The sequence below is a fragment of the Perna viridis genome, chromosome 12 (genome assembly GCF_037379345.1).
Source record: "Perna viridis isolate PV_CMFRI_1.1 ecotype Kerala chromosome 12, ASM3737934v1, whole genome shotgun sequence".
In the NCBI taxonomy this organism is placed as follows: Eukaryota; Metazoa; Mollusca; class Bivalvia; order Mytilida; family Mytilidae; genus Perna; species Perna viridis.
This window is the reverse complement of record NC_142456.1, coordinates 23,419,156-23,443,495: the sequence shown is the minus strand read 5'-3', so window position 1 is coordinate 23,443,495 and position 24,340 is coordinate 23,419,156. Positions and strand designations below refer to the sequence as shown.

Genomic DNA, 24,340 nt, shown 5'->3' with positions numbered 1-24,340 from the left:
TTTGTAGAATTGAAGTTTACACCCAGATGCTTTTGCGTTGAAATGGCGGTGCCATCCTGTAATGAAAAAAAGTGGATAATAAACAAATTGCAAAGGAATACAAATGAACATTTATTTACAAATGTATTCAAATATGATAAAATGTTTCAACTATAAATACATTCATTCTAATAAATATTAATTCTTTTGCAACTTATTACATGTGCTATTATTTCTAGTATATTTGATTTACTCGTTCATTGATATTTTGTTATAAAACATAAAAGCGTACCTTCACAGTGTAAGCGAACCCGTCGCTGCTTACTAGCTTCTTGGCCTGGCGTTTGGTACCCGTCTCTACTATCTCGTACATAACTTGCTGTTCTGGTACATCCTGGTCTGAAGGAACTGCATCTTCGATGTCACTAAAAAATAAATAAATATAATGAAAATTGATATCATCGGAAATAAAAACAAGTATATGAGTAATTCATTGACTAATTGGTAAAATTAAATATTTTTATTTTGGGGACGGAACGACTTTTAAAATGAGGCCGGATCGACTTGGGGCCGGAACGACTTGGGGACGGAACGACTGGAAAACGCTATGCTTCGATTTTGATAATACAATCGGAGTTATATTTTTTTCCAAGGTGGGTTAGGTTCTTGACAACAGCAACAGTGGAACAGCGGAGATACACGTACATACTCCACGAGTTTCCCAAAGTTTTTAAAAACATAACATTCACTTCTTTAATTAAAATAAGTAAAAAAAAAATAGAAACAGACTTAAAAACTATCAGAAAAGATGAATTTATTGTTACTGAAACGTAATCTTAACCTATATTTTTTTATTTGTTTGATTGAAGGAAATGATGAATTTTCTCCGTAAGGACAGTCACTTTTTGTTACTTCCAGGACATGACTTTTTTTTTCATTAGTATATTGTGGAACCTTAAGGGAAATTTAGAAAGTACACGTAATAACTGTATAGCTCACACCGCTTCACGGCACTCGCTGTAATAATTTTTAATGTATCAGTGGTCCTTTCAGTATTCAGATCTTTATATTTTAGCTAACCTTACATTAAAATCCCAATAAAATCAACCAAATCAAGAGGGATAACTATTGCGAAGTGTCAATTTCATACACAATATTTGTACTTCTTATAGGAAAGTGCAAGAACCAAATGAAAAATTACGTTATATGACTGTTTATATAGTTTGTAAAGTTCTGTTTCTGAACAGAAATTAAAGTCAACTACAAAAATATAAGTGTTAGGATGGCACCAAATCAGAAAAGAGCTTGTCGGACAACCTCTAGCACTACTGGAGTAACACAAATCTAAACTTAAGTGAATACCCAAAACCAACACCTTTCTTTTGTTTTCACAGTACAAAAATTAAGAGAGTTAACTTTACTTTGGCGTTGCAAATACAGTATATCAAGTGTTTTCTGTTTAAAAGAAATCATAAATTTGCCAGTCATTCGACGACTGAGGGGCAGACAACTCTAATCCAAATACCGGAAGAATACCTGTGGTTTGCGAAACGAAATAAATCGAAACAAAACGAAATGGGTCTAAACGAAATGAAGCAAATTGAAACGGAATTGAATCGAAGAAGCTAAACAAAACGAAGTAACGAATCGAATTATCTTCATCTCAAAATCAAAGATAAAAAACCGAGAAAAAAATGGCGAAAGAGGGCAAGGTAACAGAAGTTTTGTTAATCATTTTAATTATTCACGGGAAATTATTTAATTTTGCCGATTATTAAAAGCACATGATTGTAAGAAGATTATGGATGGAAGGACATTTTTCATTTCTTGACATTGGAAGTGTATGCATGTTTGTATACATATAGTTATAATGTCCGTGTACACGCTCTTTCGCATATACACGTAACTAAATTTATCCATAAACTCATATATATGGATTCGTTTTGGATTGCGACCATATATATAATTATATCTATTTTTTTCAATACACACATTAAAGAATCTTCAAAGCAGTTGAAATATGACTGTGTTCATAAATATTGTGATGGACTGAGGTGGTTGATATGATGGCGAAAGCCCGGACAATTTCATTTATAAAAAAATGTCTTTAGTTTTTTAAGTAATCAAGGGAACCAAGGCTATAGCGGCAATCAAAAGAATGAAATCCAGGGACAAAGATCAGACATGGAAAACAGACACACACAACAAAGAACATACAGCAACCAAAGTCATACATACAAAGCAACAAAAGCAAATTAGCAAATGTAATCCAGAGACAAAGACCAGACATGGAAAACAGACATGCACAACAAAGAACATAATTAGTAACTAAAATCATACATACAAAGTAACAAAAGCAAATGAGCAACTTGGACTCCACTAAAAACTGGGAGCATGGACCAGGTTCACCGATAGGGTTAAACAATTAATCAAACCATAGTATACATTGTATTTTCAACCGGCAGCGTGTCAATAGTTACAAAATATATGCTCATTTCCGTGTCTAGTCTAACTACAATTAATTAGAACTGAAATTTTAAGTAAGATGCATACAGGAACTTAGTCCAGCTAGAATTCGAACGTTGATAATAATAGTAATAAAAAAATGACATATTCCAGAAACACAGCTAGACTGGACTGAGAAAATTGACACGTTATAATCCCCGTGCACCCCCTACTCATCAACCAAAATATGATTTTCAGATACCCTTATACCTAACAAGAATGAATAATTTTGTCGCCGAAAAAAGAAACTGAAGCGATTTTGTAATTTTGGTCACTTTTTGTAACTCGCTGAGGCAAAATTTTTTTATTTTTTTTTTACTCTTCTAACTTCTACTTTAGAAATAATTTGATATATTAAGGTCCTACGAGGTAGCCGAATATCTCAGCTTTCCAGTCGAACAAAAAAAAATAAATAGAAGTAGTAACAGTTAAAATTGAACCCTTACCCCAATGAAAATTCGCTTACTCAAAATATGCCAAAAAATAGGATTTTAGAATTTCGTATACAAATTCACATATATTCGACTCTACAAGTTATTGCTCGACTAAAACGTCTGCAATTTGCTACATAAGAAAAATCGCGATCATAAGTTTACGTAAATAATTTTCAACAAAGTTTAAAATAATACCCCCATCCCTCAAAAACTGGCCCCGGTATCTGACAAATTCTCATACCTACAATGTTAAACTTACATTTTAGGCATTCAGAATTAAGATGATGATATATCCAGGGCAGGGATGGCCCATGTTCTTCGTTACAAAAATAACAAAATAAATTTGTGATCGCACCGGACTTTGTTGTTCCGTTGTTTCGTTTTGGTTTATTTCGTTTCGTTTCGGTCCATTTCTTTTCGTTTCCTTTTTTCGGTCCCCCAGTTTACCGGTACTCATCCAAAATTTCTCATTACGATCCCCTGTCTTAAACAAACCCAACAGAAAAAACACGGGTGTTACTTTTATGGAAAAGATGAATAAAGTATGTGACCACAGTCAATTTTATACAAATGCTAACGCTAAAGTTGAGACGACATTCTCTAGTGCAGATCTATCATCGATACAAAACAAGTTGAAAAAAGTGAACTATGTATGCCCCAAGTCTCCTTTACCTAACCTGAATGGTAAGACTAAGAAGCCCACCTTATTTCCCCAAATTCTTGAAGTTTATTCCACAAGTGAAGAACAATTTAATCAACAAAATCCTTTAGGATTTGTTGGTCATAATGAAAGTGACTCCCTCTTAAGTGCATGCCAGTTCAGTACCCCAGAAGCTTGTGAAGAGGTCGAAATGCAGAATGACTACACATCTTGTGGCTATGCTACTGCTAATGGCTTCAGCATATTATCAAATGATGACTGTCAGGTGGAATGCAAAGAATCAAATTTGTGCTATAATATGAATGGGACACATGTTGATTTACATAAAAATAATTCGCCAGTTTGTGTAAAAACTGAACCTTTTGATCTGTCAACTTGTGTTTCTACATCAAAGCATAACTTAATTCCAGAACCAAACATTAAAACAGAGCCATCATTTAATATGGACTTTGAATCTTCAAGCACGAAAGAGAAAGATATGACAGTTACTGTAAAAATGGATGCTGACAATAATGTTCTTTCAAGTACTGACCCAATGGAGCTTACAGACCAATTTACTAACAAATCTGAAACTGAATACCCTTCCAACACTTGTACAACAAACTTGATAATTGATGACAATGAATGTGAAATTGGTATGCTTCCTTTTGTGATGGAGAAGTCTTCAAATTTATTTGGTAAGTTACAGTGTATTTCTGAGGAAGATTTTTGAGTGTGAGCATGTACAGTGTAAGCAACATGTTCCAAGTATACATGTATGTTGATGTACACATGTTATACAATATATATATATATATATATATATAAATGTTCCTCTACCTTGGTAGATCATTTGTCTGCCATTATGATACATCTTATAGGGTTTTATATATGTTTGATAAAGACACTGTGACTCCACTGTGAAGAGTGGAGAAAATGAAATTAGTGTTGATTGAAGTGTACTTGAGAAATTATATTAAATGGTGTGTCCAAACAAATGTCTATTATAATCATAGTAAGTTACAAATTTTATAATATCTAAAACACTGAGTCTTCATTCCTTGTATTGCACAGTAATACATGTACACAGTACATTTGTAGAACCTCTTTGTAATAGATTTAAGTATTTCTTGTTAATAAACAGTTTTTGGATTTAGATACAAATATATTTCTATATCTGCTACTGATGAGAGGTTATTCCTTGAAACATTAGTACAATATATCAAAATTAGAAATATTTTAATATTATTGGTATTTAAATTGTACAAATGTAATTATCAATAACCACTGTGTTTTTAATGCTGATGAAGGGTATAAATTATCTGAAATATTAATTGTAATTTTTACTCAGAATTCATGTGACTTCTGAGTCTTATAGTTACCATCTGATGTCAGTCAAAAAGACATCCATTTTATAACTGCCTTAAAAGTAATTGCGCCGCCAAAGAGATTTGGCAGAAGAATATCAAAATGTATCAAATTGATTATTTCGTATTAATACACTGCCTTTTATTTACAGTACATGTGTATGATTGAAATTATATTTTCCATACCAGTAATTGATTGTCGAAGAAAAGTTAAAATATGTATATGTATATAGAAGTTTGAACTATATTGATCAATGCCTTTGATATCCATATAGATTCCATGTGATTGGCTAAGTTTAAACCTAAAAATAGACTGTCAAGATCACACATAGAGAAACAAAATGAAAACGAAGTGAAAAGGAAAAAAAATGGCAAGGAAATTTAAAAACAATTTTTAATCTTCAGTGTTATGTGGATGTGTGGTTTTAGTAGTGGTGAAAGCATTGATCCCATTGTAAATAATCAATCTTTATGGAAATATTGAAAGAACAGATTGCCATCAGCAGATTATGATTAGAGTCTTTAAAAGTTTTTAAAATACTTATAAATATCTCATGAGGGTCAGTGCCGTCAGCACTTTGATTTACAACCAGTTGATGATGTTGAACATGTTTAGAGGTTTGTATTTTATTTATACATGTAGGTTTCATAATAAATAAAAGTTGGATATAACATGTTATCAACTTGTTATTTAAGGAGGTAGACCTAGGGTAAGGGACACAACCCTTACAAATCATTGGAACGTTTGTATTCAGCATTTTACATCAATGTCATGTAAGCATCAAAGTAACTTTAGATTAATTTTATTCTGTGTCAAATGAAAGCTTGATAGCCTTTGGTGAAATTGAATATGATACAAACATATCACTGACTTCATGAGTTATGTCCCTTACCCCAGGTCTACAACCTTAATTTTACCATTATAACAAATGAGTTTTAGTAGTTTGTTTTGATTTTGAAATTGAATAAAGCAAATTGAGTTTTTGTAATATTCAACTTTCATTAGTTATAAAAAGTTTTTTTTTTCAACAATTCTTTTGGAATATTTTGGTAGGTTGATGTACTGTATCTGCTTTAACTTTTAGCATTTTGTCCTTTTACCTGTTCTAATGTTGTCACCAATTGTGTTGTGATAACAATTTTAGAAATGTCACAATGTTACTTTTGACCAATCTGGTTTTATAGAAAGTGATACAAAATGGCATGAAAACCAATCCCAATGGTAATTTTTTCAAATCACTAGTTTGTGTCACATCCTCCATGTTGTGATATCACAAATATCAGCTGTTCAAGAAGTACATGTGTGCATGTACATTTGTAATAGAAAGGTCTGAAAAATTCCCAATGATGTTAGAACTGTCAAATTTGCAAAGACCTTTCTATATGTTTATATATCTTCCCTGTATCAATGTTAAATTTGCCATTATGTAATTGTATGGACCGCCCAAGTGTTTTCAAATTAAGAACATGACATCACAATTTAAGAAATTGTACATGTACATGTATGGTTTGTCTTTTCTTACATGTGAATGATCCAAAGTAAACTATATACATGTATATGTAAAAAGTATGATATAATAATAAGTTGTAGTTTCCTCAGGTCAATTGCAATATACATTGTATATGGACCGATTGGTCATCCCAAAAAATTCAATAGACCTCAGGTGCGGTTTGGTCCATTAAATGTTTTGGGAGTGACCAACCTGTCTAATATATTGCCATGTGACCATTCAAGCATCATGAACTCTTTGCTAAATATGCTAAATATACCTGTCATGTATACATGGGTATATATTTATTGTATATTGTATTAACTGTTCAGGAGATATGACATGGACAGTACATATATATAATGTTCAATGTAATATATACATGTACACAGATACATGTACATGTACATTGTACATGGAGGTCAAGGCATTAGATTATGATGTACATGTCATATTGCATTTGCATGTGTGTTCCCTTTTTCCCTTGAAATCTGAAATGTTGGGAGTATAAGCATTCACCATATCAATTATGTTTTATCTTCCATAGATAGACAAGTGCATCAACAGAACAGTGCAAGGGAATTTTTTCATGGCAACAGAAATAATGAAAACCGTCCTTATATCATACCTGTATCCATGTACCAAGCTGGTGACATTATGGAACCATCAATGACTGCGCAGAAAATTAAAGTTAGAACTGTATTTTATAAAAAAACTAACTCAGAAACAACTGTAAAAATAAGAGCTCATGTTTGTTCAATTTGTGGGAGAATGTTTGCATACCAACGTGCTTTACGAAAACATATCCAGTCTCGTCATCCAGAAACAGAAAATGCATATGAAGGTAGAGTTTATTATTTCAAGACATTTAACCATCAAATGGACTGTCTTGTACTCTCTTGAGTGGGAGAGGTCATAGGATTCATCCCCCCAAGTCAAATCAATGACTTTAAATTTGATAGTCACTGCTTCTCCACTTTATATACATATGTATAATGGATATTTACAGAGGACAAAATCCTCCTAATTGTATTTAATGTTAATTTAAGTAGTAGCTTGGAAACACTGAGGGCCATATTTCAGTCTGACAGGAAGTCATGTCTGTCAGAGCTTCCAATAGGAAGTTAAATAAAAATCAAAATAAAACTGGTACAAATATACCACAAAAGAGTTCAGTACAGTTCTTCATCTCTTAGGTTGATTGAAGCCAGAGATGATTGAATGGTTTTCTCCAAAACACATATCTGGATTGAAAAATAAACACTGTTTGTTTGGTGTGTGTTTCTACACTATAAATCACCTCCTACATTAATATTTATATTGATTGGTTCCTTACCCAACCTTAGCCAGCTTGAGTCAGGATACATGTACATTTATATCGTGATTTTAATGTACATGTATGTTTGTCAGTGTGTTTATGTATATTTTATGTATTTCATGTCAGTCTGTCACATTCAAAGTTTAAGAATTACTTAGAATCACATATCCAAATCTTTTTCATCAGCATCAAGAATCAATTTTTTTTTGCCTTTAGAAATTAATACTTTAAACTAGAAATTTATTTCAGATGACACACAGAATGAAACAAAGCTGCCAAATGTACAACCAAAACAGTGTTTTTCTGTAGAAAAGGCCCAACCAGGATTAACTGCGGCTTGCTCTATATGTGGGGAATTATTCAAAAACAAATATAGATTAGGGCTACATAGAAAATTTCACAGTGGTAAAACCCTTCATGAATGTTGCTTATGCAACATGGCTTTTGACTCCAGATACTTATTGTTACGACATACTAAATCAAGGCATGGTAAGTTTTATACAAGTGTAGTTTATTATACCTCCCCAATTAAACATGCTGGTGGTGCATTGGAATCGCCTTGTCCAAACAACAAAATTTTTTTTCACAAAAAAATCTTGGCTCTGACTGGACAGATTAATTTCAATTTTGGTATGCAGCCATATATATAGATAAGACATTGTATGCGATTTTGTTGTCTGATATCAAGTTCCAGTTTTGTGGGACTTTCCCATTTTTTTACTGTATGGAATGATAGGGAAAATTTTCTTCACAAGATCTAGAATCTCAGCTCCCATTGGATGGATATTTTTTTTTTCAGATTGTGCATGTTGCTTTATATAGTGATGCATACAATGTGAATGATTTTAGTTGTTGTCCTACATGTACATGTTTATTTTAACTTCCTGTTTCCTATATATGGCTTACCTTTTTTTCACTAAATGGAATGAAAAAATATTGCTTAAGGTAAGGGACGTTACTCTTAAAAATCATTGGAACGTTTGTATTCAAAATTTTACGTCAGTGTCATATAAGCATCAAGGTAATTTGGATTGATTTCATTCTGTATCAAATGAAATCTTGATAGGCTTTGGTGAAATTGAATATGATACAAACATACATGTATCACTGATTTTAAGAGTTCTGCCTCTTACGCCTACCTCCTTAAATGTAACGTAATGAAGAAGATATGAATCATAGCATTTTGGTATTAATGAACTTATAAATAACTGAGGCTATCCCTTAAACTCTTTTATTGTAAATTCTGAAACTATTGTGCATAAATTACAGTAATGATTGAGGTGAATGTTTTTGAGGAAAATTGAATTATATTATTTTGACATCTGAGAAACACTTAGGAGCAACAGTGGCAAACATTCCATAACGTGAAGTTCAGATGCATTTTGTTTGCAATTTTAAGGAAAACAACTACCCCTATCATTTAAAATTGGAACCAATTTATTCAATTTCAGGTACGAAGCCTTTATCTTCAAATGTTGAAATAGCTTTTCAAAAAGTAGACACATTTTCATTAGAAGAGCAACAAAACATACATGTAAGATCTGAGGAAGGATTGACGACCAAATGTCAATTAGTTCAAGATACTCAAGTTGATAGTGAGGACAAATACAATTGTGGCTCATGTAGTAAAACATTTTCACTGAAACGTTCATTATTTCGACATGTTGCTGCGAAGCACGGTAAGTCAGTGATTTTCTGACCCTTATTTGGTTATTTTGAGGGTCGTGCTTATTGAGGAATAAGGGGCTAAAAAGAGATAATTTCATTATTCTGGTCGAAAATTTAATAACAATTAAAATTCACAGCTGTATTGAGTCTGAAGGTGTGAATTACTTGTCCTAACTTTCCTTGGTTTGACCTTTTTTAGTCCTTTCTAGTAAAACCAATAGCTTACAACTTGAAAATCATAAGGGGTAGATCGAAACTTTTAATTGTTGAAATGATCTTTATATGCTCAATATACCTGAAAATGCCACATATGGTCAAGGTGGTGTGAAGACTCCTTATTATTGCCTCCAGATGCAGAGGTTCCTCAGAAAAAAAAGGGTGCCAGCCAGGGTTCCTCAGAAAAAGGGGGGTGCTTAGGACATTATTTGCCATTTTTTTTGTCTATCTTACTCATAAACATGACCAATTTTTCAATTAAAAGGGGTACCAGCCCCCAGAACCCCTCTGTGTTTAGTTCAAAACTTGAAAATAAATCTACAGAAATAAACTTTTAATTGATGAATGGTCCTTATAGCAAGGGCTAAGGCTACTATACATCTTTGTAATTCAAAGATTTCAAGTTATTTGACAATTCCTTTTTATTGCCCTTGAAATGTAAACAAAAGTATATTTTTTTATCATGTGAGTGTATCAGTCTTTCAAGAGGCTGTAGTCTTGTAATAGTGATGTATTAGTCCAAAGAGGTAGTGTTAATAAGACAAAATAAGTCAAAATAGCCCAAATACCTAAATTACTTTAAACAAAAGTTTGCTTACAATTTCTGTTTTGATTTTAGATGTGATGTGTATCAACTATGAAAGAAAAAGAAGTTTGGACTGTAGAACAGTCACAGATGTATGCAGAATGTCAACTAAAATCCTTGGACAGACATGCACGGAATGTAAAAAAGTCATCATCCATTTAGGACATTTTAAGTTAGTGGTATTAATATTTTTTGCGTTTTTCATTTGACAGAAATATGATTTACTTCCATTGACCCTTTCACATATACATGTAGTACTATATTTAAGAAAAACTTACTGGTCATAACTTTAGTAGCAATGTTAAAAAGGAATTTTCTGTATATATTTTATTTTTTCTGAGGACGTAAGGCAGTGGGAAAAGGAAGCACATGTATAAGTATACATGTACATAAATTATATGTGTAAGCATAGTGGTTAATTAATCTATGGTCTAGGATTGTTATCAGACATACACTACATAAAGTGTCACTAAAATGGAATTCATTGATGACAAAAACTTTCATGGAGGTCTTCAGCTTTTATACCACCTGTATAGTAAAAAAATGGAGAAATTCACATGGTGGAAACCTCTTTTCCACCATTTTGCGGAAATTTGTTGGAACCCAAAGTATATCAGATCCTTAATTTTCCATTTTTCATTATGATTTTTTGACTACTCTTCCATTTAATTCCTATCCATAGCATTTAAGTACCAGTCTTTATAAAATTCAGGCACTGTTTAAGATACAGATGATTCATGGTCTACAAAGGCCCACCAAATAAACAATATATATATATGCTATATTTTTACATACCAGTAATGATAGTCCTTTCTATATTTAGATATGTATTTTAGAGAAAACCATACATTTATCTCCCACTAAAATCAACCAAATAGACAATTTACATGTTCGTGATTTTTTTTCTTACAAATGAGACAGGTGAATGACTGTCTGGTTTTCTGGTTTGTAACTGTTTGTGAATTAGAAATAAAAGTGAATTTGGTGGGTTTTTGGCATGTATGAATCATCTCCTGTCTGATTATTGTAGAAAGCATGTGAGTTTTTAAGTAGAAAGTTCACATTAATAGTATTCCAATAATCTTAAATTGTCCTGTGCTCGTGCTTGTCACATGGCTCACAAAAAAACATAAAACACTCCTCTGTTATTTAAAATAATTCAAGATCAGTTTCATTCATTACAACCATTTCTGAACACTTCTTGTGTCATTTGATTTTTGCCACTAATATACATGTACTTTAATGCTTTTTACTGTTACAAAAAGATTATCCCGTTTAGCTCATCTAGTGCAAAGAGCCATATGAGCTATTGCCATTACTAGGCATCTGTTGCATCATCATCCATTGTTGTCATTGACATTTTTTCAAAACTCTTCTCTAAAACTATTGGACAAAAAGGTTTCTGGAACAGGGTAATGTTGCTACAAGATCGAAATCATCACTACAGATGTTTTATGGTCGTCATCATGGGATCGTGGATAGTTATTATGTATCCATCTGCACCATTCCTTTTCTATTTCGTCTACCCCGTACTTTACTTTTTATGAGCAACTCAGCAGGTATTTATTTAAAAGCAGAGGACCCTCATCCTACCAGTGCACCTGGTCCATGCTCCCAGTTTTTAGTGGAGTTCGAGTTGCTTATTTGGTTTTGTTACTTTGTATGTATGATTTCAGTTTTTTTCATGTTCTTTGTTGTGTATGTAAAACAGTTTTTGCATATACATGTATCTCCAATAAAGGTGCACTGATCATTGATTATTGATCATTGGGAGAGCTTAGATATGATGATAGATTTCAACATGTAAATATCAATTCCTTCATATTTTAAAAAGTTATCAAGGGAACCCTGATTCTTAAAAATATGAAGATTTTGTCTTTCTCGTTCTTTTCAAGGACATCTTTTCTCTTGTCTGATCAGACTATCTATCAATCTGTTGACAATTTGTTCTATTCTAACTTTGTATGATTCTGTTTGTTGTTGTTGGCTAGGGTTGGACAGGCCTCAAGTCATTATGTGATGATGAATGCACACATTTACATAAGATATGATAATATCCATACCAGGTAATGGAGGCATTTGGGCAATACAGTATTGTAGGGCAACCCTGCCATTGATCATCGGTCAATGTTAATACAATATACATCAGTTCTGAAATTTTGATTGATTCCAACACTTATCCCCAAAACCGTTAGGTTTAGCCAAATTCTGACTTAGGGTAAAAGTTCAGTTTGATTTAGATGTATCTGTGATCAAATTTTTGTGTTAATCTGTAGGGCCATGTTGAAGTTTTAATGTTTTTTTTTCACTCTTTTTAATGTTATTTCTTCCGAAAATCTTCGCAGAAAGAACAAGATTAAATGAAATCTGATATGATTGTTTCTTTGGTATAATTTTTATTCACTTGAACAAAAACAGGATGTTTGTCATCAAGCCAGGTGAGCAATTTAAGCTCTTTACAGCTTTTTTTTTATTACAGACAACTCATGAAATGTTCAGTTTGTGGCTATCGTACCAACTGTTGCCGTGCGTTTACAGATCACATGATAATAACTCAAAGTAAAAGAAATCCCATTGCATATTTGGGTTACTGTCAACGCCCAAGGTTTCTTCTGAAATGTTTATGTGGAAAAATTAATGAAGATGATGAAATGGGTGAGAGAAAGTTATTATACGACCTTTGAATAATATTGCAGCAAGATGCTGGGATGTCAAATTCTAAATAGTTATTAAATGTGAAAATCTGTTTTTATATGGTAATTTAAAGAACAATGTTTTGTTATTATAATTCTTTCCACTTGCATGCTTACTTACTAAAACTAGACTAGCAACGGCCATGCATAATTTTCATATATATCTCGTTTCGTTTTCATCTTTAATGTATTTTTATATTACTTGAGTATATAGAGGCAACTTTTTCGCTGTGTATGTGTATAATGTTGTTTTGGGGCCAGCTGCCGCCTGCCCTGAGGGATGAGGATTTCCTTGTCATTCATTGAAAACCAATGTGTGGCCTTAGGGTGACGTTTTCATCATCAATGGTTTGTTGTCTTTTTGACATATTCACCATATCTATTATAATAAAAATTTTAACAATGAAAAAAAGAGAAAGAAAGGAGAAGTACACAAAAAAAAAAAAAAGAAAAATCTTGATTTATGTAATTAAACAATGAAGGGCTTCAATATAAGTACCGGTAGGTATCTAAGGGGTTCCAGGGCCAAAAAAAAGGTCTATTAGCTTATTTCATATAGTAAATAGCACAAACCTGCTTGGAACCCTAAAAATGTTATATTCACCTTGGGTATTACTTGGCAAATATTAAATGTTCTTGAGTTGATAAATCATGAGAACAACTTATATCCAAGTAATTATGGTATTATAATGTACACCTATATACTGATAGAGATATAACTGATATTTTAATATGGGTCTTGTCAAGTGACTCACTGTTTATTTGTCGCTTAACAGGGGCGAATTCAGGTTGGGGCGTGACAGGCATGAATCCTCTTAAAATTTGCAAAGCATTGGTTGTCAGGGGTAGATTTAGGCAGTTTTAGGTTGAGACTTTAAATTCTTGCTAATTTTACCTCAAATGATATCTACATTGCACCTGCTCTTGAAGAATATTTAAAAAAATTAAGTGCAATAAATTTGAAAAACCTAGAAATTTTAACTATGCCCCCCCCCCAATCTAAAATCCTGGATCCGCCCCTGCTTACATTATTCACAAATTAATCCTCTCGGTGATGGATTTGGCTTCCTCTTTCCATAGTTTCGGTACTGAGTACTTTTTGTATACTGTAATATTTTGATTATACTCTTCCTACATATTTGATTTTAATGCTGCTGATGTGAGGTTACTCCTTGAAACACGTGTACAGCATATCGAAAATTACAACATATAAAACTGGTATCTTTTGTATTCAAGGTGCATAATATTCTAATGTTGGCTCCGCCACAGGAGGCTAAATTGCCCGACCCTACCCACCTCTCCCTATTTCCAGTGGCAATCAAAATTTCTCGCCCCCATTGTCCTTGTGTCCCGTCCCATTTTTCATTTCATCATCATTTCATGTTCATTTTATCATCCCTTTCATGTTCATGGCCTGAATATAGCTGAAATATTGCTGCTCGGGCGTTAAACCCCAACAAACAAACAAACAAAACTATAAACAGAAGCATTTAGGTTAGTTGGTACAATCTATCTGTATGTCAAGATATCATAGTGTTCCTTTTGATGAGAGAATGCTTTATCTGTTTCACAATATTTTCTAGTAGACTCTTTTGTGGTAAGTTTACACTTCCGAGAGGCAGGGCTTGGGAAAAACAAATGAATTTTCCTATTGGAAGTGTATAATGAACATGCTTCATTCTTGCTCATCGCCTTTTCAGAGCAGAAAAGGGTTTTATTATTAATTTCACATTAGCCACTCTCCAAAATACTATGTGCTTTGAAATTAATATGTTTATATATTTTATTGTTAATTTGTTTTGATATTATATATAACTTTTTTTTCCAGCACAACATATAACATTGTGCAAAAAAGGTGAAAAGAGTGGTAAGTAAAAGAGGAATACTTTATTTTATAAAAGTACCTTTAACCTTAACCTTGTAGCTTCAGAACTGGCCTTGAAAATCAGAAATGACTAAACACGCTGCAATTTTATTTTCAGTTAAATGATATTTTAATGTTGTATTATATGGTATTTACATGTATACAATAAATAACCCTATAACATAACTTTTTCCATTTCAAAATGAGTTAAGGGAATGACCATTTGATTTTGAGGTGGGTGGGGGTGGCAGATTATAACAGAGTATTTATTTTCAAACTTTGCGATTTAGAAAGTTTATTTTTATGACATTGATCAGTATAATATGGAAGCCAGATTTTTTTTTTATTTTCTAAGTACATTTTGTTGTTAAGGAAAGAAAATTTTTTTCAAAATTTTTTTCAAGCCAGGATATTAATTACAAAAACTGCCACCCCACTCTCAGAATCGAAAGGAGTTTTATCTGATGCAGTCAAAATTTTTTGAAGGGAAAATGTTATAAGAAGGTAGACCCAGGGAAGCTTGAAAGGCTTTGGTGAAATTGAATACGATACAAACTTATCAAGCTGATTTTCCTAACCTGGGTCTACCTCCTTAAATCACAGTAACAGATAATTGATATATTTCAGCAAAAGTGATAGGTTACTATTCAGTAAGATTAGACAGCTGGGTTGAAAATGATGAGGAAATTGAAAAAAATGACTTATCAGGTATGTATTCAAATGATAAATTTAAGAAAAAAAAATAGAGAAAATGGGGATTTCAGGCTATTATTTGTTAATTTGTACCACAGAAATGCATGAGATTAAAACAGATTTTGAACAAAAGGGTGTTTAAACCTCTGAAGAATTTTCTTTTACCTATTTAAACAATAAGATTCTATTTCAAAGGTTACCTCAGAACTACAGAAAAAGGGGGGTTCCAGGCTATTATTTGTTAAATCTGCTTTAGCTGTCATTTCGTAATTTTTTTTTCCTGTTTAAATTTGGCTTTACTTTAAATTATTTCTACTAAATTGTACTTTTTATGTATAATTTCATTGATATCCACAAAAACAAAATGCATTACATACATGAAATAGGTGTTAATACATTTATTGTCTTGCAAGACAAAAAGTTGACCTAGATAAATTTGTATGCATGTAACTTTTGGTGACCTTGATTCGCACATGTGCTCTAAGGGTCGATTCGTTAAAAAAAAATCTGATTGAAAAGCAAAAGTGGTTAATCAACTTCAATGAAGACCAACAGACTCTAGCCGTAAAACAAAAGTTTGAATATAACAAAGGATCCTTCTGTAATTTATGAATTTTGATATAATGTGGCACAAATATAGTCAGTAATCGTCATTATTCATTTGAAAACTAATCAAGAAGTAAACAAGACACATGCTTACCTGTGTATCCGTTTTTGTTATGTTTTTTACCAGGGCAAAAGCTTTTTTTTAACTTAGGTGAATGTCCTGTCGGCAATCAATAGCAAAAAATAATTAAAGGTATAGATCTCCTTGGATTAAAAAAAAACGTTGTTTTCTCAATATTTAGTAGGTATTATCAGCATCAATGGCTTCAATTGCATTGAATCAGCAAAATTCAGTAGGATCAAAACTGAACAAATTTGGAACCTAATGCAGCTTCAATTTTTACAATAGTAAAGCATTAAATTAAAGATTTCAAACAAAGGAGGTTCAACCCCCAAAGCCACTGCTTTAATTATTTAAACAGAAAGTTTCTATTTTTATTTTTAATTGAAGCAATGTGTTTTTATTAATCAATTTCAGTTATTTGTTATAACCATGTACCTTTATTCCTGTAAATACCATGATAATTTTGATGGTTAATAGGTATGGAACCACTTGTGTCCAGTAAAGTACAAACTCCTTTAACTGTAGAAGAACTGGTGGAAGAAAGAATGGCAGAAATCTCACACAGGGCCCGGTTGATTCGAAGGGCCATTGAACAGGTGATATATTATTCATAGCTCTTGATAGGTTCATGAAAATTGTAGACTCTTGTAATACTCAAATAAACACTTATCAAATGATTTGGTACTATCAAACAAAAAAAACCCATTTTTTAAAATAGTTTTCTGAAGTTATAAACATTATCATGATGGTATTAGTAATAAAGACACTCAATTTTTTCATTCAAAAAGAAATTATTGTGTTATTTCCAATCAAAGAAGGTTACATTTGTATGTATAAAAAATACTGAAGTCTATGTTAAAACTAGTGGTGTGCAGAGATAAAATTTTGAAAAAGGGGGAGGAGTTCTAGGAAAAAGGGGATTCCAGGCTTATATATGCTCATTATTGCCCAAATAATGTGCAACATTAAACAAATATTCAAACTAAAGAGGGGTTCATTATGTAAGTTATGAGAAAACATAAAATTAACCAAAAATAAAGTCCATGGTAACAGAACAATGGCAACAAGACATTGATTCCCTGTCAGAATGGGTAAAGGCTGTGAGGTCTTTAGTTTTGAAACATATGAAAGTTTTAAGTAGGTCAGTGAGTGTCAACATGATACATCAGTTTTCTAAGACCCTGATGTAGCCAAAACATTGTCTACTATACATGACAAATGTGTTGTACCAGCAGACAAAGCCAAAACATTGTTTTTGTCTGCAAAGCATATGACATCAATTTCAGAGGTAGACGTAGAAAATAATAGCAGTAATAAGGCCTATACTGCTACCACACTCTCCAAAGAACAGATAATCGAAAATTAGAAATCTGTACTATCCTCTTGTCTCTCTCTCTACCAACGACAACGATTGTGATCTACTGTCTATACTGGATTCATAAACTCCACAAGAATCTATACAAACAATGCTCCATAGCTGGAACTGTAAAGTGTACCACCAAAACTCTTTCAAAACTTTTAACTTCTATACAAAAAGCTGTCAAAAAGGGGTCCCCAGTCTTGCCATAGCACTTGTTACTCCCTAGTGGTATTAATTCATTGTGAATCCTGAAATATTCGAAAGATCTTCTGAAAACCCTCAATTCAAGATAATAATCAGAATACAATAGCATTAAAACTGATGGGTTTTCAACTCTTTATACTCTTATTCCCCATACTCAGTTAAAATACAAAAACATACATGGTTGTTACTCCAAAAAAGACCGTACACCTAGAAACAACTATGTAGGTCTTGGTAGAGATTCCTCATACTTTGTAAAAAAAAATATTCGATATCGTTTTCCAGATATACCGAAGTTTGTCCAGTGTGGTGGACGCGTTTATCAACAAACGGTCAGCATTTCATTGGAAACAATTTGTGCTCCTCTACTTGCTGACCTATTCTTTCACTCTTATGAGGCTGATTATAAAGCTGATCTGATCCAAAAGAAGGAACATCTTTTAGCTAGATCCCTTTACTTCAGTTTCTGCCATATAGAAAACGTATAAACAATCCTAGTTTCGGGGATTTGATACATCACATCTACCCCCAAAGAACTTGAGATAAAGGACACTACTGACACTGCGAAGTCAGCCTCATATCTTGACCTACACTTAAAGATTGGTTATAAAGGAAAACTATTAACCAAACTTTGCGGCAAACGTGATGAATTTCATTCCATAGTGTCAACTTTCCTTTCATTTGTTGCAACATTTCTTCAGCCCCTATGTATGGAGTCTTCATATCACAACTCATATATTATACCATAGCATTCCTAAACTAAAAGACAGTAGTTTTTCGCATATATCTCTAAAAATGTTAGGTTTAGCCAAATTCTTTCAACATATGAAATGATCCTTATTATTAGGACAATAAAAGTCATCAAGGATAAAAGTTGTCAGACACTCCTTGTAAGAGTTATTATAGGGGAAAGATGACGTTTTTTTTTTCAGTTTTCAGCCAATACCTTGAAAACCATGATACATAGAAAAAAACTTTCAATTGCTGAAATGATTTTTATGATAAATCCTACCAAAGTCTTCTTGAGTCAATATTGTTGGAAAACCTCTTGTTAAGTGTATTGCCCTTGAAAGGTGAAGTTCAACTAGGTGAGTGATTCAGGCTTCCGGGAGCCTCTTGTTTAAAACATATGATACACATGTCTATGAGTGTTTTTGCTTGTATGAGAACAGGAAGTTAACATTAAAAGATGAAATGGTCGGTAAGCATTAAATTTATGTCATTTTACCCAGTTTCCGATTCAAATCTATGCTTACGTTACATATTGATTACATATAAGTCGTATATAAAATCAGGACACCGATATCTATATACAGCCATTGTCAGTCTTTGATTTTATTATGTATACATCATTTTCTAAATTATCAAGTCTGCAGTAAATCTTTTTAGAAACCATTTGTTCTTATGTTATTTAGGGAATTGACATTTTGAGCCAGAGCATAGCAACAGAGGTGAGTGTTTTTTTAAATATAAAAGCATTGTTCATTATTACTGGAATTATTCGGTGTGTCTTTTTATACCTCCATTTGAAAAGCAGGATATATAAAGTGATTGTGCCATCCAAGTTCTTGCTTGTAAGTCCTTTTAAACCACTGAATGGACTTTGATGTGCAAATCATTTTTTGTTTTGTATTTAAATGTCTTTTTAGGTTTCCTGATATAAAATATGAACTTTGTCATTGGTCAACCATGGTGAGACCATTCTCTTATTTTCAACTCCTATATACATCAGATGGAATTCAATGAAATTTTAAGACATTCCATGTGAATTTTGCTCAGTTTTACAATATTCTTGATGTGAAAAATACTGCATGTGCATTCTTGGGTCTGGCCTGGGCTGTTAAGAAATTAAGGACCAAAAATAGTCAGAACCAAGCATTGTCATAATGTCCAGACAATTACTTTAATCAATGTAAATCGATCCCTTTGAAATTGTACCAAAAGTGTCATATGTGTATCACAAAGTGAGGCTGAGTCTGATATTTTTGGGTTGTAACTCAAAACGTTTAAGAATCAATGGCCACAAAGCTTGGCATATTTTAAGAAAAAAATTACTGTTAGTGAATAAATATCTTTATGGATTGCCATACCACCAAAGGAAGGCATGAATTTATTTTGGGGGCTATTACTTGAAATATTTATAAATTAAGGACCATAAAAAGGCCTAAAAAGCATTTTGGATGTCTGAACAATAACTTGATTAATTGTGAAGGGTGTCTTTAAAATGGTAGTATGTACTGTAGGTACCATACTATAAAAGGAACGTTAGAATTAATTTTGGGTGTTGTGACTTAAAATGATAAGAGAAAAGGCGCAAAGAGGAAACAGAAGCTAGCATATTTCCTAATATACATAAAATAACTTGAGTGATAGTGTATTTATCTTTTTGAAATTGTACCAAAGGTATCATAACCCAAATCAAGTCATAAATTGACTTTGAGGAATGTGTGCTAACACCACTTTGATTTAATGTGCTAATAAATGCAATCATAATTGTTCAATTATTTTAAGGATTTTTTTTTGTTTTGGTTTTAAGGGATAGATCATGAGGCCAATTCAATGGATAGAAGGACTTGATCAACAGAGAGTACAACAGGACAAAATTTGATGCTTGTTTAGAGCAGATAAAACCCTCGAAACATAAATATATCATACTTATTGTGCAATATCACACAATTAGTCAGTAAACAATACCTTTAACTTTGTACTGTGCTCTTTTTGTGTGAACTATTTATGTGATTATCATGAAGCTGTGCAGGCATGGGTGCATCATAGATTTGGCATTATGTGACACATAATTTAGTTTTTTTTGTAGAATTTTGTTACTATATTACTTTCTAAAATAAAAAAAAAAACATTTTTGTTTTTATTATTTTATCTTATTTTTTTCTTAAACTTAACACTTTTTGACAGAATGGTTGAGTGTGGATAATAGTTGAATGTTGTAAGATTCAGGCGATGATCATTTTAATCCAGATCTCAGAGGTTAAGTTAATGGTGTGAAGAAATATGCAACAAATTCATGCGTTCATTTCTGAACGGCCTTTCTAATATATTTCTTACCTACATATATATAGAGAGAAATTGGTCAATAGTGTTAAGAATTCTGCAATTTATTTTTAGAAGATTTATTATACAATCTGTTCACTTTTATGACTTTATCACCGTATTGAATTAATTTCGAATATTACAGTAGCTCGTTAACATTCATTAGCAGTAGTTTGTCATCATATTTCACATTCATTTAAATAAGTTTGTCGTCATATTCTCAATAACTCATAATATAATATTGGATGGAAGTCATGACGACATAAATTATTTATCGCTTTTTTGAAACTTAATACAAATTATCAACAGAAAAAAAGTAGAACTTCTTGACACACAAATATTCCAATTCTTAGATAAAACTTCGAAATTCATTATTGTGCCGTAATGATTTCCAACATGAAGCGTATCGTTTGTTTTGTCATAATGTACAGCCCAAAGATTTTACAATCTATCAGCCTTAGGAAGTATCGTCTTGTATCTCTGTCCATCTGGTTAAAGTACTACTGCCTTGCGGTTGCCATTAGAGGCCATGTACACGTTAGAGATGTTATCGACTGTTACATCGAGTGGACTGTAAATCACCTCCTTATTACTGATATCCCACAAGGTGTCACCTTTCATTGTATAACAAGTGACGGTATGGATTCTCGATCTGATCTTGAGATATATTTTGTCCTTGTGGATCGTGCAGTAGTACCAACCATCGTCAGATGTATCTTTGATTAATGTGGTGTTCGTGTTGTTTGATAGGTCTACTGATAAGACACCTTTGGTGATAACGCAGCAGAAGAATGACCCTCTGTAATACTCTAATTCTACATATCTACCTATATTGTTTTGGTATCAATATTTATTATCAACACACCGACATCAGTGGAAGCAGCTGCAGTGGTGTTATATACAGTGACATCATGGGGACCACTAGGTATTGATATTGTCTTCTCTGTTTGTCCATCTGCTTCCACCAATATAAGTCTGTTATTGTTACTATCTGCCACAACAATTATCTTATTCTGCAGAATTTTAATTCTACGAATAATTACACTTTCCAGTTTAAATTTGGAATTCGATGATAACCTAATGTTTTCAATAGGGACAGTTCGCCTTACAGGTATTGTTGTGATTTGTACCTTTGCCTCATCCAGATCTGTGAATCGTATAGTAGTATTTTGTCACCGAAATTTTTCCTAACGTAGACATTTCCGGGTAATTAAGGAGGTAACCTCATTCGAATTACATTTCAGCTCAACTCTCTCTAACCGACCAGTTTGTGTTGTATGCTTTAACGATTCTTTTTCTTCCTCTAATTCAGTTTCAATGTGTTTTGTCATCAAGAAGGTTTGCAGATCAGAGCTATATTCCTTGACACTGTGAACTTCTTGTTGGAACTGTTTTAATTTGTCAGTCTTCAGCTGTAGCTCTGAAATTGTTGATTCGTAGTTGGATGCTTGACTTTGTTCAGCTGTTTGTAACTCCATTAGTAGATTCTTTTCAAGCAAATTAAGATAAGTTATGATCGTTTCTTTAAAGTTACTTATGGTTTTAATCTGAACCGTGCATTTAAAAAAAAAAATAGCCGAACGTTTGGACAAGATGGAACGCTTGATAACATAAAAATATTATAGTTATATACAATATATGTGTACTTATACACCCTGAAGCGGTTAACAATATTTTTTGTGTATGTACTCTGCTCGTAAATTTTGTATATCTTAGGTAAACTATGTATATGATTATCATGAAATTGTGCAGGGAACTTGTCATTGGTGCATCATATATTTTGCAACATGTGACATACTATTTTTGTTGTTTTTGTTGGCATTTTTGTCATCAATTTTCTTACTTTTTTAATAAAAAAACTATTATGTTTATTTTTAATATTATTTTTTCTTAATTTTGTTTCTTAAACTAAACACTTTCATCAACAGTAAAACATAAACACAACACTCGCATTTAAATCACATTTCAGCTCAACTCTCTCTAACCGACCAGTTTGTGTTGCATGCTTTAAAGATTCTTTTTCTTTCTCTAATTCGATTTCTATATGTTTTGTCATCACGAAGGTTTGCAGATCAGAGCTATATTCCTTGACACTGTGAACTTCTTGTTGGAACTGTTTCAATTTGTCAGTCTTCAGCTGTAGCTCTGAAATTGTTGATTCGTAGTTGGATGCTTGACTTTGTTCAGCTGTTTGTAACTCCATAAGTAGATTCTTTTCAAGCAAATTAAGATAAGTTATGATCGTTTCTTTAAAGTTACTGATGGTTTTAATAATTTGCTCCTTTTGGTCTGCAAGTGAATTAATGTTGCTTCGGCGGTCTTTGATTATTTCTGTTATATTTTGTATGATTTTTTGAAGACTTTCTTCTATGGTTTGTAAGAGTGATGACGACTTATCCGAGTCGATTACCTCTTTAAGCACCTGTATTCAAGAACATTTGTTGTGATTCCCAGTTTCTGTAATACAGCCAGGGCAGCATAATGCGCCATGATGAGTACAGGAGAATGTGTATTTCATCATTTTCACAATAGCTTTTTATATGTAGCATTTTTGGGGGTAATTTCTGGTAGTTTTCGATGCTTATCAAAGTATGATGTTTGGTGGCTTTGAGAATATTGTGAGATGATGAACAATCATCACAAAATTTCTCTTCGCATTCCGGACACCATTTTACAGCAGTAGTTACCTTATCCTTTCCGTCATATAAGTCACAAGTATTAAGATCGACTGATGTCGCCATTTATTCATTTATTCTGCAATAACACGAAGATTGGATTTAATCATAAATCATAAAATCGTGTCAACTAACGTAACATTTTAAAGCCCTTTGATGAACTGATTTGATTTATTTTTATTTCAAAGAACAATCGAGCTGTATGCATAAATTTGTATATTTAATTAGTATTTTAAATGTTTGATATGAATCCTACATTTTTTTTTACAAATTCATCATAATGTACCTTCAAAGATAAACACACTTTAAAATAAAAATGTTTGAGGACTTCGATCAGAACTTGAACAATTAAAGAAAACCCCAAACAATACTTCAATTTATACTGCAACCGTTCTATTTGAGCAGTCAAAATTCAGTGATCGTATAATCACAGGAGGAATACGGTCACTGACTGAACATTACTTTCAGTTGTATATTGTGTTGAAGTTGCCAGGATGTCGGCCGTTTCGAATAAAAAAAAAACCATCTTCTTCTTCTTGAAAACGTTATTTTTCTTAAAGATTTTGTTGCAGTATAAAAATATCTACTGCAACAAAATTAAAATTGACATTAAAGTTAGACATAGGAATAATTTGCACTATGTTAGTAGTTTTTCTTTTCAAATATCAGAATTGTTTAAGCAGTGGTTACCTTGCAAATTCCTTTCTTATACCATTGACGCAGGTTATACCGAGAAGGAAGTAAATTGTTTGCTCGATAATGATCCGGATATTTTTGTATAGGCTAAAAACCACTAATTCCACTTTCCATAGGCTTCTATGCTAATTTCACAATATTCAATGGCTTCTCTGGACTTTACCTTAACTTTAACCTGCAGAGGACTATATATCAGCATGATTCTACATATGTCAGCTCACAATCCTCAGAATGGCA

General features: G+C 32.5%; 2 protein-coding genes across 9 annotated transcripts in view; one reads left to right on the top strand and one right to left on the bottom strand.

The window, feature by feature from the left end:
• The window catches only part of LOC148601747 (uncharacterized), a 37,930-nt gene extending 17,374 nt beyond the window's left edge, over window positions 1-20,556 (top strand). The window contains exons 1-12 of one of the 8 annotated variants that reach the window (XM_088556099.1): window positions 3,365-3,460; window positions 3,990-4,256; window positions 6,963-7,259; window positions 7,983-8,222; window positions 9,185-9,412; window positions 10,237-10,375; window positions 12,683-12,858; window positions 14,725-14,763; window positions 15,388-15,468; window positions 16,601-16,719; window positions 19,100-19,135; window positions 20,221-20,556. In XM_088556099.1, coding sequence (XP_088412225.1) covers window positions 4,022-4,256; window positions 6,963-7,259; window positions 7,983-8,222; window positions 9,185-9,412; window positions 10,237-10,375; window positions 12,683-12,858; window positions 14,725-14,763; window positions 15,388-15,468; window positions 16,601-16,719; window positions 19,100-19,135; window positions 20,221-20,226 — 1,596 coding nt within the window. In that variant the 5' untranslated portion in view covers window positions 3,365-3,460; window positions 3,990-4,021 and the 3' untranslated portion in view covers window positions 20,227-20,556. Of the gene's footprint in view, window positions 1-3,350; window positions 4,257-6,962; window positions 7,260-7,982; window positions 8,223-9,184; window positions 9,413-10,236; window positions 10,376-12,682; window positions 12,859-13,110; window positions 13,884-14,724; window positions 14,764-15,387; window positions 15,474-16,600; window positions 16,720-19,099; window positions 19,136-20,220 lie in introns of those variants that run through there. The other 7 variants (XM_088556101.1, XM_088556100.1, XR_015917227.1 and 4 more) reach the window with 7 other exon arrangements.
• A 47-nt stretch (window positions 20,557-20,603) lies between these two features.
• On the bottom strand, window positions 20,604-23,147 carry LOC148601746 (uncharacterized). Its single transcript, XM_088556103.1, has 2 exons — window positions 22,684-23,147; window positions 20,604-22,219 (listed from the first exon to the last, which is right to left on the bottom strand). The coding sequence occupies exons 1-2, from the start codon at window positions 22,933-22,935 to the stop codon at window positions 21,920-21,922; spliced, it is 552 nt and encodes a 183-aa protein (XP_088412229.1). The 5' UTR covers window positions 22,936-23,147; the 3' UTR covers window positions 20,604-21,919.
• Window positions 23,148-24,340: the final 1,193 nt, after the last annotated feature.

Bases quoted from the DNA above. Each gene is read 5' to 3' on its own strand.
- LOC148601746 (XM_088556103.1), bottom strand. From the start codon at position 22,935: ATGGAGTTACAAACAGCTGAACAAAGTCAAGCATCCAACTACGAATCA. The intron at 22,220-22,683 runs GCGAGTGTTGTG...TTGCTTGAAAAG, and splicing joins AGCTGAAATGTGATTTAAAT to AATCTACTAATGGAGTTACA.